We start from the raw sequence: 12,643 nt of genomic DNA, 5'->3' as shown, positions 1-12,643 counted from the left end.
GGGGGTGGCAAGGGAGAGAGCTGTTGATGTAGCCAAGAAGGTAATGACTCCCAAGGAGCGGAAGAGCCTGCGCGCGCCAGAAGATGTAGTTGTCCGATGACAACTTGATGGTGATGAGATGGCTGAAGTGAAACGGCGGCGGCGACTGCGATCCCATCAAGGAGACTGGCTGAGGTACGGACACCGTAGAGACAGTCGGCAACACCGTGGAGGCAGCCAGAGGCGCAGCCGGCACGGGAACAGATGGCGCGGCGGCCGGGAAAATGGTGGTCTGCCGGGCTGAAATAGAAGACAGGATGGACGAGGAACACTGCAAGCTTGATCCAAAGACTTTGAATTTTTGGTACATACTTTCTCGCACAAAATATTGGAAATGAGCAAATTAGATTATAGAATCAAAAATTCAAAACTAAAAAATAGGGCTCTCACAATATCATCCTCACCCATCTTCTTTTTTTTAACACAGTAGGGCCCCGAAGGCCCGAGATGCCACATTAATAATAGAGCGATGATACAGAGCATCTTACAACTGGACCCACAAAGAAACATAAATTACACACTGGAACCAAACCTTTTTTTTATGAGAATACAAAACCAAACTTCAACGACCAAGTCCAAGATAAAACCTTGACACAACACTTAACACGATGATTAATCCAACACAAGATTCAGATGAACATGTTACATGTCGTCATACCTCACTCTAATTTTGAACTGCTCTGACTCATGTCGCCTATCATTCTCCTCATTTAGCTCCTCTACTGCAAGTATCAGCCCTTTGTTGGCCTTCACCCCACTGTACTGCACCTCTTTCAGCTTTGTCAAATGCTGGATGCCATCAACTTTCTTCTCCTGGTCTCCGAAATGCACCTCGAGTGTCTCGAGCTTTGGCATGGACCCTTGCTTAAATTGGTAAACTTCTGGAACTTCAGGAGAATAGTTCAGAGTCAGTTCCTTGAGCTCTGGAAATGATTGGGTACTACCAAACACAATAGTTTCTCGATGCCAGCAGAAGTAAGCCCCCAAGGTCAGCCTCTTCAGGATGGGCAACTTACACAGGACGTTAAATAGTTGCTCACCATCAAGGTATGTCCACGCTATGTCAAACTCGACGAGATCTGCGAGTGAACTCACCCAGTCGGGCAAATTGTCAATGCGGCCATAGATCCTAAGGTATTGGAGAAGTCGTGGTGGCGATTTCACATCATGCAGAAATTGCATTATCTGCTTGAAAGGCCATTGATCACATCCAAAGTTGCCAATGTCGAGTGACCGTAGGGAATATAGCTTGCTCAGGGAGCATGCAAGCTCTTCAAGAACCTCCTGATTTACATCCTCTCTCGTGTCCACATAGATACCAAGCTCTTGCAACTGATCCAGTTCGCCGATCTCCTTGGCGACCATTGGGTCGTATATCACAACCGCTTTATTCACTTGGCGTAGTGCCTTCATTTTGTTGATCCCTCGGGGCAGCATCCACCCAGACCAGAACGTACCCTTGATGGAGAACAGCAGGTGCTCCAGCTTCTCTAGTTTTGTTACCGTTTTTGGCAAACACTTAAGGCGTGTTTGACGTACATCAAGTGTCTGCAAATGCTCGAGATCACCAACTCTCGAAGGCATCTCCTTGATATCTGTGCCCTTCAAGCTCAAGAACCTTAAAAGATACATCCTGCAGATATGCCTCCTATGCTTTTTTTCTAGGCCCTTGCAATCTTCCAGATCAAGTACCCTTACCAAGGTGAACTCACCTAGCCGACCAAGCAGCAGCTTGTGCACTTCAGGATCAAATATGCTTAGTGATCGGACATGCTGCACAGTCATCACCTTGATGTCGCTCCTTGTACCACGGTGCACTGCATTTTTCTTTGATGACCAGTCCTTTGGTGCCTCTGCTCCACCATGTATGGAGAGACGGCGAGCCATGTCATACGACATCCCTTCATACTGTCCACCCACCAGGCTAACAAAATTAGCCTCTAGGGATTTGGACACCATGATCTCAAGCAACATGTCGTGCACACGGCATGTCTCTACCCTCCCATCATGCCAGGTGACTATATCAGCGGCCCGCTGAATCATGCTTCTACTGACCAGCTCACTGAAGTAGGCTTCCGCAAGTTCCATACGGGTCATCCCCCGCTTCTCCGCAACCAATCCTTCAGCAATCCATCTCCTCAACAGCCGATCTTTCGGAATGACATAATCTTCCGGGAAAATGCTAAGGTACATCATGCAACACTTGAGGTGATGAGGTAGGTGGTCATAGCTAAGTGTGAGTATTCTTCTCATCCCTTCAAGGGAAGGGTTGTTTTCCATCAGTGAACCGATTGATTCCTGAACTTTTGTCCACATATCTTTGCCTTCAGGAGGTTTATAGCTTGATAGAAGGCTGGCAATGCTAACAATGGCCAATGGTAGCCCACCACATTTTCCTAAGATATTATCCATTTCTACTTTCAAATCCTCGGGGCACGAGTTATCAGTCATTGAGCCAAACGCTTTGCATAGAAACAACTTCATGGAGTCTTTCTTAATGAGGGCCTTCATATGATGTATGTAACCATCATTAGCACTGCATGCTTTTGCCACAGTATCTATCCGAGTGGTCACAATGATTCTGCTGCCGCAATTGCTGCTTGGTAACCTAGAACGGATTGCATCCCAGGCTGCTATACTCCAAACATCATTGATCATAATGAGGTACCTAGATTCATGGGTATGCAAGAGTTAGAAAGAACTGTCCAGGTAATAGTAATTCATGGTGTAAAAGAAATAACATATAAGGGTAGTCTGTAAAGTTGGAGATATAACATATAAACTAGCTCTACTTGTCGTCGTCCAAGTCGGAGGAGGAAATGGGAATGACCCCCCCCCCCCTCTCCCCTCCGGAGGGGCCGGCCTCATGGTCGTTGGCGGTGGGCCGACTCCATGCCATCTCGTCCTCGTCCTCTAACTCGCCGGTGAGATCCTCGAATAGATCCTCGCGCTTGGCATGGAGACGGGTAACCACGAGGCGCTCGTCGTCCATGTACTGAAAGTAGGCTAGGTTCTCAGCAAGGAGTTCCGGAACCTCCTCGATGATCTTGGCCGCCAAGTCGGCGTCGACACGCTCGGACGCTAACTGCACCTCAGCCTTCCAGTGCTCGTTCTCCATGGCTCGGGAGATGATCCGAATGGGAGGGGGGTGAGAGTGGCCATGGCCGCCACGTCGGCGGGGAAATTAAGCCTCGCCCACGGCCCGAAGAAGCGAACCATGCGGCATCGTAGGCGTGCCCCACATCCTCCACGGTGTAAAAAGTACCTGGCCACCGGTGGCCCACGTGGGCGTGGCAGATTTCAACCGCAAATTTACGCCACGGCTAGCGGTGGACGCCGCAGTACTTTAGCGATGACGGTTGCGACATCGATTGCGGATCATGGGGGCGGTGCATGGCTCGTGTGGTGAACGGAGCAGAATCGGAGAGGACGGCAATAGCCGAGGGGAGGCAGTGATGGTGTCGGACTCAAGGAAGACGGCGCTCGGGCCATGGGTGGCGGCATGGAGTGATGGCGAAAGGGTAGGCGGTGCGGGATATGCGGGAGATGGTGGAGCTAGACCGGCTGTCTCGACCTTAACCTTGGAAAAGGCGGTGGCGGCGGGACATATCGACAGCAGCAGAGGACCGTGCCGTGGAGAGCGGGTTTTTTAGGACGAGCTACACGGTACCCACTATCTATGCCGTTCGCTAGACTCGCTGTTCGTAGAGATTTACGTACGGGCTGACCAGTTTTGCAGGTTGCCAGAGTAATTTGTCCACGAGCAAAGCCTACAGGCTCGTGATAGCGACGGGCTGAAAAGCTATTGTTTCTGCCATGCAGCAGTATGAGGGGTTTGTTAGCCGGTTCTTAATCCCCTAAAACAGATGCTCTTACGTGTGTGTCTGTAGTTTTAAATACAGGGTATGGCTTTTAGCGGCGCACCTCTTCTAAACATTATAGCGTGTTATTTAAAATGTTTGTTCATTTGTTTGGACCAAATTATGATCCTTAGCACAGGATCCTTCTAAAAACTATGATGGAGCTATAGCATGCTATTTAAAACCATGATATGAGAAGCATAGAGAGAGGATATGCTACACTATATGTCGAGTGATAAATGCAACAAGATTATTTCCAACAAATTATGAGGATATAGTGGTGTGTGTTATGGTACCTGCTGTTTTCGAGAATCTCTTTGAGCTTGCTTTCCAGCTGGGCTACATCCATGTCGTCGACGTTACCCAAGCTAGCGCCATCGGCTGCATTTTGGGACTCCTTGTGCGCCGTCTGCTTCGGCTGCGCGATCTGCAGAAGCACGCGCTTCAGGAATTCCCTGAGGTCCTTCCCGGTGAACGCCTGGGACACGGACACTTGCGCTTGGCGCTGGAACTCCGTCTCCAGCTGCCGGCAGACCTCCATGGCCAGCGTGGTCTTCCCAAGGCCTCCGAACCCGACGATAGAGAACACCTTGAGCTCCTTGTCGTTCTCATCCAACGCCTTCACCTTGTCGACTAGGCTGCTAGCCTGGTCCCTGATGCCGACCAACAGGTTGGAGTGCTTGGCAAGAGGGAGCTCATACGCCGACGATGGCGCAGGGGCGGAAGAAGCAGGGCACCGCAGCGTCTCGCGGCCGACGCCGTAACGAGCATGGCGCTCGCTGATGGCGACGGCACGGGCGCGGAGGGCTGCGATGTCACCGGCGAGACGATGGCGATGGAAAAGCGTCACAAGCAGGCGCTTGGACCAGACGAGTAAGCCGTCACCCGGCCGACACCTGATGCGGAATAAATAGAGGTCGACGCAATCCTCGGCGTCGTAGGCGAGCTCCCGCAGCTGCTTCATCCACTCCCGGACGAAGTGGTCCACGGCACCGTCCCCGGCTTCAGACTGCATGCGAAGGACGGCGTTCATGGTCGCCAGCTCGTCCCTAAGCTCCGCGACCTCGCCACCCACGCCGCTGAGCTGCCGGAACTCCTGCCCCACAACCTGCCCAACATTGCTCAAAATGGTCTGCGCCGCGCCCTCCATTAGAGCTCTCTCTGTCTTGTGTTTCCCGCCAGACCTGGCTTCAGGGACGGTAGTAAGTGAGTGATCCGGACGGGGGTCTGCCGGCCAAGCTTATAAGGTGGGGCGAAATGAAGAAACGCCATTATTGCCTCAAGTCTGTGCACGACGCGTCTAGTCTTGTGTGTTCACATTGAGTAGTTTTCAGTGTTCAGACTCTGAGGCATCCTTTGGTTACCAAAGGGAAGGAAAGTGGAGAAAAACCATTGAAATAACGCAAAGTTTTTTTTAGCTCGTTCTATACGGTGGTCCTTACCTGTGCCGTTGGTCACACTATGGAGATGTGTGCTAATGCCAACATCATCAGTAGTATCCTGTAGCCACAGAATGGTTAGTCCGAAGTGGCGTATCTCACGCTATGGAACAGGGCTGTCGGCAAGCACATGGCACATCATGTTGTCAACAGTAGAATAGGTCACTGTTCATTGACTGAGATAGCACATCCTTACTGACTTCAGCAGGCCAATAGTTTATGCCAAACACGTCGTCACAAGAGGTCCACAACCCTTGACCACCAGCTCCTCACACCTTTTCTACGCATGCGAAGGGAGAGATAAAAGAGAGACATTTGTGAGAGAGAGGACAAATGGCAGCATCAGAGAGAAGATATTATTCTGGACACAGAGCCTTGGAGAGAAAAGAGAGGAGAGAGAGAAAGAACCGTTGTATTCCATGAGAAATGAGATGGGCTGTGAGAGAGATGAGAGAGAAAAAGGTCATTAGTAAAATTCACACGAGAAAGAGAGTGGACGTTCAGAAAAAAAGAGAGAGGAGAGTATGGCGAACAGTGACACCTGATGTGATGCGTCACTCAGGTTGCTGCATGTGAAGCAGTGGAGTTGCGTGTAGCGAGGCCCATCACTGTGACGCCGACGCCGGTGTATTAGCATTGATCCAGCTGACACAACTGTAGCTTTTCAGAACTATGCACATATCCCAATGAGTCTGAGTCTAGTCTGAACGGTATCATGTAGCTCGGCCTACAAACAACTTTCCTACGGCGACATTATTCATCATTTGGTTCAAATGAATGAATAAAGGAAAAGGAAAATGGAGCAAATTTTCCTTTAATCTCCGTTTCAAAGGAAAAATTTAGGAATTTTACAATCCAGTTGCACCTCCTTTTCAAATTCTTACACAGGAAGGAGATCAAGATCGTTCCACAGTGCCGTAATAACATTCTAACTATACTTTTTATGTGGTTTTACTTTGACTTGACCATGTTTATTAGGATTCCTGTGTCTTTTCTATTATGTGAACCAAACGTCCAAGCTTGCAAAATTCCTGTGTTTTCCAATCATGTATTTTGCGTATGCATTCCTATCATATTTATGAGTTTGTTTCAGCTGCACATGGAACTTGTTGTCAACAATTTATATAGGCGATCATTATTAGTGTTCAACAAAATGTTTAGGCCCTCTTTAATTCAGAAGATTCCAAAACCAGGAAACATTAAAGTTTGAACCCTAGAATTTTGATGGAAGTTTTAGTATGGAGAGTTACAAACTATCTATATGGAGTCATTCCCAAATGAACAAGATTATCTTGGGCCTCGAGAAATCTCCTAAGGTATGGTATACCAATATTCTCATTGTAAACAACTAGTTATATCTTATTTATACACCACTCATCGTCAGCCCCCCAAGCAGTTCGACGAGATTTGATGGCGGGTCGGAGGGAAAAACTGGTCGAGGGTGATTAACTCAACTCGGTTCATATAGGTTTCAAATTGGATGATCATCTAGTCATAATCCTGAATGTCGTCGGGCCATATAGTCTGTACATCGAGCCTCTTCCGAGTTATCAGGTCACATCCGAGTAGGAACTTCAAAAATTGAATTATCTCTATTACGAGAGTAAATTGCAAAAAAACCACCATAATTGTGGACCCTAAAACAAAAAACCTCCACGTTTCGTCTTTTTTGCAAAAAACATCCGGTTTCTAGGTGACAGTTTGCAGAAAGCACTAATGGATCAGATCAACACTTGTTGATGCTAAATCTGACTGGTGGGTCCCTTCGTCAGTGCTGACGTGACACCAAAATCTCACGGTGTTTTAGCCTGCACAAGAAGCTGCACATGGGACCCACACGTCGGCCTCTGTAGTTCTTCGTTACCCATAAGCGCTGCCGGGGGAAAAGAAGGTGCATCCGCATCCGACCGGCGCACCACCAGCTCCAGCCAACGGCCTGCTCGTGAGCCTCCGCCTCGTCCCTCTCTGCTCCAGCGCGCGCCGCCTCCCGAGCTTGTCGACCACCGCGCCATGCGCACCGTCGCCGGGAAGAAGCCGTCCACCACCGTGCCATGGGCGCCGCCACTGGGAAGGCATCTACTGACAGTGCTAGCGCGTCGCTGACCCTCGCCGACCTCGTCCGTTCACGGCGCCGCTCCAGCAGCCTCCTCCACATCGGCCACCTCAAGCCCGAGCGTGCGCTGACGCTTGTCCACGCGGCCACAAGAGCATCCTCGAGAGGCCGCCATGTCCTTCGTCCTCCCCATCCCGCGCTGGAATGGTTCTCTGAAGTAACTGGAGCAAAGCGACTCCATGATGACGCCCTCCTTTCTTCATCTCCGACCAGACGCCGTCGCTGATAAAATTTTCTGCTGCTGCTGCTTCCCTGATTCTTCCTACCTCGCCGTCGAGCTCCCAGATCAAGGCCACCTCCTCTCCCCTAGTTTCCCCCTTGCACGCTTCCTCTATTGGTCGCCTGCGGCCTCCCGAGCGCCATGGTTGAGAGGACGGGCTCGAGCTCCGCCCCGTGCCCCGACTGCCCATGCGCGCCCTGGTGCGGCGCAACCTCTCTGCTCGGCCTCCATAGCTCGGCCGCGCCACCTCACGCTTGGTCTCCCTGGATGCATTTCTGCACCGCCGGCGACGGCGTTGTGCTCCTGCCGTTGGTGAGCTGGGCGGCCGGCGGGATGCCTGCTAGGTGTTTGTGGAAATTACTGAGACAGAGCAGGGGTTGACTGGGTCACCTAACGTCCATCTCCTCGCGCTCTGTTTGGCCATGTGCCACGTCAATCTGACAATGGGATCCACCTGTCAGATTCAGCATCAAGCGGCTCTAATTGATTGATCAGTGCTTTCGGTAAACTGTCAGCACAATGCCGGTGGGTTTTCGAAAAAAGAAAACGAAATGTGGTGGTTTTTTGATTTAGTGTCCACAATTGTAGTGGGTTTTTGCAATTTACTCCTATTATGATGTATGATTTTTGTTCTCTGGATGGTGGGTTTTTAAGAATACTTACCATTGCGATGGAACTTCAAGTGGTAATTTATGAAAATAGGCTTTTGCCCCATTATATAGATAAAGCAACAAAAAGTCTTACAAAGTTCATACAAGTAATGCCAACAACAAAAGATAGTCTGCTAAAGCTAGCTACAAGAAATGGAAAGGATAAAATCGGAGCACTTCTCCTAAGTGCTGGGGTGGGAGGCTGAGAGGGGAGAGAGTTGTCTTGCCAGGTTCATCAGATCAGTGGCCAAGGAGGTGACCAACTCCTTGGTGTAAATAGCGTCAATGGGTAAGCAAAGAGAAACGCTTTCTCGATGACCACCTTGTCGATAGGAAGTGAATACTACCCAATGTCATGCCTCACCAAACCTGGGGCCAAGCAGTATGGGGCTCTTTTTTAGATACCAAGAAGGGGCCCACTCAGACCGGAGAAATACCACTAACGGGCACCTCGCGGACTCTTATGAGGAAAGGATGTTCGACTGGAGTGGCGGACCTAGAAATAAAATAGAGGGTGTGCACACTTAAAAAAAATTAAAGTCTGTTCCAATTAACTTACATGGGTTTTAAAAATAAGCTAATGTGACATGGTGAAAAAATGTTTTCCAAAAATCTGGGTGTGCCATGGCACACCTGGCACACCCCATGACAGGAGATAAATAGCCCCAAGACCGAGGCTCCGAGGGCAGCTTCTACTTTGGCGACCAAGATGATGGAATTTAAGCCTTAGTTTATCCTAGAGTAGATTCGATCTAAGACATCATGTCTAGTCAGACCAGCCGAAACCCTAGAGACTTCATGTCAAAGTCGCTCGACACATATTGTACTCATTAATGTCTTGTTCCTCGATATAATTCCATACAACTAGGATTAGGGTTTTACTTTCATAGCAAGGACAGTAATCTGCATAAAATCGTCTCACCGTGCCCGTTTGATAACATGAGGTTATGTCCCACTGTCATTGTACACTATATATAGCTCCCATAATCAAACAAATATTAGGGTTTTATATTTTTTTCTACATGGTATCAGAGTTTCTAGACCAATGTTAGTAGATCATTCGTCCACCCACTACTTCTGCAATGTGTTGCTCCCGGGGAAGATCCGGCTGACGTGTACCCTGGCATTGCTACGAAATGAGCATGGTCGTACATCACCCGAGCAGTTGTGCCTCATCCACCAGCAGCAGCACACTTAGCCTGCACACCGGAGAGCCCGGTGTGCTCTCCGCATCCCCGTGACTGCTTGGTTTCCTTTTCATCTCTGTAAAATACGAGAGAAAATATCTCGGGGTTATGTGATTTGCTGGCTAACCAGGAGTCCGTTGCTCTGGTAGTACAATAGCGTTGTCTCACATATTTGGCTTTTTAGCACATCTCTGTATGTGTCGGCAACCTCAGGGGCCATTGGCTCAATTATTCACATGACCCCTAGTCCCCATCATGATTTGGGTATCGTATGGTTATCGTTGTAACTGGGAATTATGGGACATTATTGAACGAGTTTACCAAATGAATTTTGAATCTGAATGGGTTTTCATGATAAAAGAGGTAGGAACATATGTATTGACACATCATAGCAATATCACATAGGTATGCGTGTTTTCCCCTATTCTCTAAGGTCAAGCTTCGAATCCCAAGCTCAACTCACTACGAGCAATTCGAACATGCAATATCAAGGAAAGAACCATGACACCACAACCCACAACGTGATGAAGACACAATACAAATGTTATTTTTATAGTTAGTAACTCAAATTCAAGTTAATTAAAAAAAATTGCTCGGGTAGGCCCATTTACCGTGGGGAGGTCAGTAAACTTGGTTATTCTTGGTAATCACAGTAAATCGCTTGGTAACCAAATCCTTGGTCCCAATCCACTAACCTTATACCATCAAAGGCACAAGGGAGATTTCTAAACACACTTACACAACAAAAATGTTATCATATGCCTGCAAATTTCAGAAAATGCAAATTGAAAACCATGGTGAGGATATTTTGGCCACAAGTATCGCCATCAATCATTGATCCTACAGGCCCCACTCTGTTTAACTACAAGCCCCAACCAATTAATTTCGAATAGCAACCAACAACACCCTGTCCAACAATTGATTAACATGCAGTATCACTGATCACTCAAAGCGAAGAAACAATTAACACTGACTGATTTAGCAGATAAGTTCTCCTTTTGGTTTATAATGTCCTAACGTATTTTTAGATCATCAATTTGACCCATGAAATATGATTATGTGTCAAAAAACACCATTAGAGTTTCTTTTGAATGCGGAATTAAATTGTATACTTTTTTGGCATATAATTCGTATTACGTTGCTCAAACAATGATCTACGTATATGTGCAAGCCTTCTAAACCTGAATGGAGAATATAAGCAGGAATGTAATATGTGACTATAATTCCATTGACAGCCTTATACCTATTTTAAAGCGCAGGTCTTATAAAGGTAAGTCAAAGTTAATTTTGTAACAAACAATGAAGAAATCAACAAATATTAGAGAAAATAAAAATAACATAAAAATGTTTATACTCATTCAACTTGAAATTTAGATTTCAAGGCAGTGTTGATAAACCTTGAATTTTAGGAAGTATCCCGGCTAGTCAAAAGGATTCCTGACTTCAGATTTTAATAGGAGTAGTTGATTGTCAGTTAATATGATACTAATAGTATATTGAGACATCACTAAAATGCAACGGTGTGGTGTTTGAGTTTCCTTCATGGCTTCAGTTGGGATCTTAACCATAAGTTATCATGGCCATTGGTGAACAAACTACAAGACATCAAAATTAACTTTACACCAGAAAGCAACATCAAGATCAGCGACTTCAAATTCGTAGATATCAACTTGGAACAGAAAGGGTGTTTATGAAGCCATGCAAGATATCAACTTGGAAGTTGATGCATTTTGAAATGTCGAAAACTGACAAATCTACTACATAATAGCATCAAAACATAGTTTGCTCTCCCACCACTATTTGAAGTCCAATTTGTAGTTTTGCATATTGAAAAATACATTGAGTTTGGGGTTATAATTTTGCATAGCTCCATCATAGACCCTTCTCTACTAGTTAATTATTTTTGGAACTTTTGGAAGTAAATTTATGCGCGAATTAGGCATACTTTTCAGATTTTGATGCTATCTCCCCGATGTAGTAGGTCCACAAATGAATAAATGTTTTTTTTCTAACTTGATACTCTCTCTACGCTAGTTTATAAGTCTCATACATATTTTGATAGAAGCACTGACATATAACTAATGATATCATTACTTTCACAGAAACACTGAATTATATGCTACAAAAATCATGCCATTAGAATCTCTTGTACGTGAATCTAATGATATTTTTTCAGACATATAACTAATGTTTTGTTGACCAAATAATGATCAGCGTCTTTATTAAAATGTGTGCGATACTTATAAGCCCTAACGACTGAGAGAATACAAGGTTTTAGCTAACTCTCTTACGGTACACATCATCCACAAAAATGGAACAACTCTTCAAGACAGTGGTAGACGCAGGACGAAACATATTCCGTTCATTTTAACTAATTATAAGTTAGCCCGGCCTGCAGGCAGGGTGAGATGGTGACATGCTTGAATTGCGGGTGTGAACACTCATGGCTAGCTTGTAGACGCACATGGTGTGAAGTGCATGTCCGCCAATGGTGGACGATCGAGCTGAATGTACTAGTATATGAGAAAGATCGGTAATGAGGTAGACGAGCTGGATGTACTATATGAGAAAGATTGGTACTGGCTGCCAATGGTGCACAGTCCACTGAAAACTACTCTGTTTACTGTTTATGAGGTACCTCCTGTGTTCTGATTTTCGGCCGAAAAAAATGGATTTCGGCCATCTCGGCCTAGGGCGGAAAGTATCTTTCGGCCGAAAATATAGATTTTGGTCAAATTTGTCAAACTTTGGTCAAATTTCAGCCAAAATATTTGAAAATGGCCGAAATTCGGCCATCTCGGCCTGGGGCGGAAAAAAAAATCACAAACCGAAAATCAAAACTCTGGGTACCTCCATTGACTGTTGTAAGGTTTTGTTGACAATTTGATGCAGCATGAGAGAGATGGAGAGGGATCTTCAAGTTCGCTGTGATGTGGTCATCGTCCACACAGCTGGAAGCTGAGTGATCGATCAGGCCAGACATGGAATTAGACACATACTGCCATGTGATGGGGGTCCGCAGTAACCATCTGCTCATCAGTGAGATTGTGAGAGGACGATAATGTCTTAATTGGTTTGGTTGCCCTTCAACATCAGCTCAGTCGTTTGCCTGAGTCTTTCATTGATTTCTTTCCA

The 12,643-nt window shown here is 46.6% G+C and overlaps 1 protein-coding gene across 1 annotated transcript; it reads right to left on the bottom strand.

Moving 5' to 3' along the window:
- Positions 1-553: 553 nt before the first annotated feature.
- Positions 554-5,096, bottom strand: LOC119278975 (disease resistance protein Pik-2-like). The gene is made up of 2 exons (XM_037560377.1): positions 4,196-5,096; positions 554-2,707 (listed from the first exon to the last, which is right to left on the bottom strand). Exons 1-2 carry the CDS (start codon positions 5,047-5,049, stop codon positions 682-684), a joined length of 2,880 nt encoding a protein of 959 aa, XP_037416274.1. The 5' UTR covers positions 5,050-5,096; the 3' UTR covers positions 554-681.
- Between the last annotated feature and the right edge of the window lie 7,547 nt (positions 5,097-12,643).

This window comes from Triticum dicoccoides, chromosome 3B, assembly GCF_002162155.2.
Source record: "Triticum dicoccoides isolate Atlit2015 ecotype Zavitan chromosome 3B, WEW_v2.0, whole genome shotgun sequence".
NCBI classification, from domain to species: domain Eukaryota; kingdom Viridiplantae; phylum Streptophyta; class Magnoliopsida; order Poales; family Poaceae; genus Triticum; species Triticum dicoccoides.
Note: the sequence above shows the minus strand (reverse complement) of the source record. Positions and strands in the feature narration are given on the sequence as shown.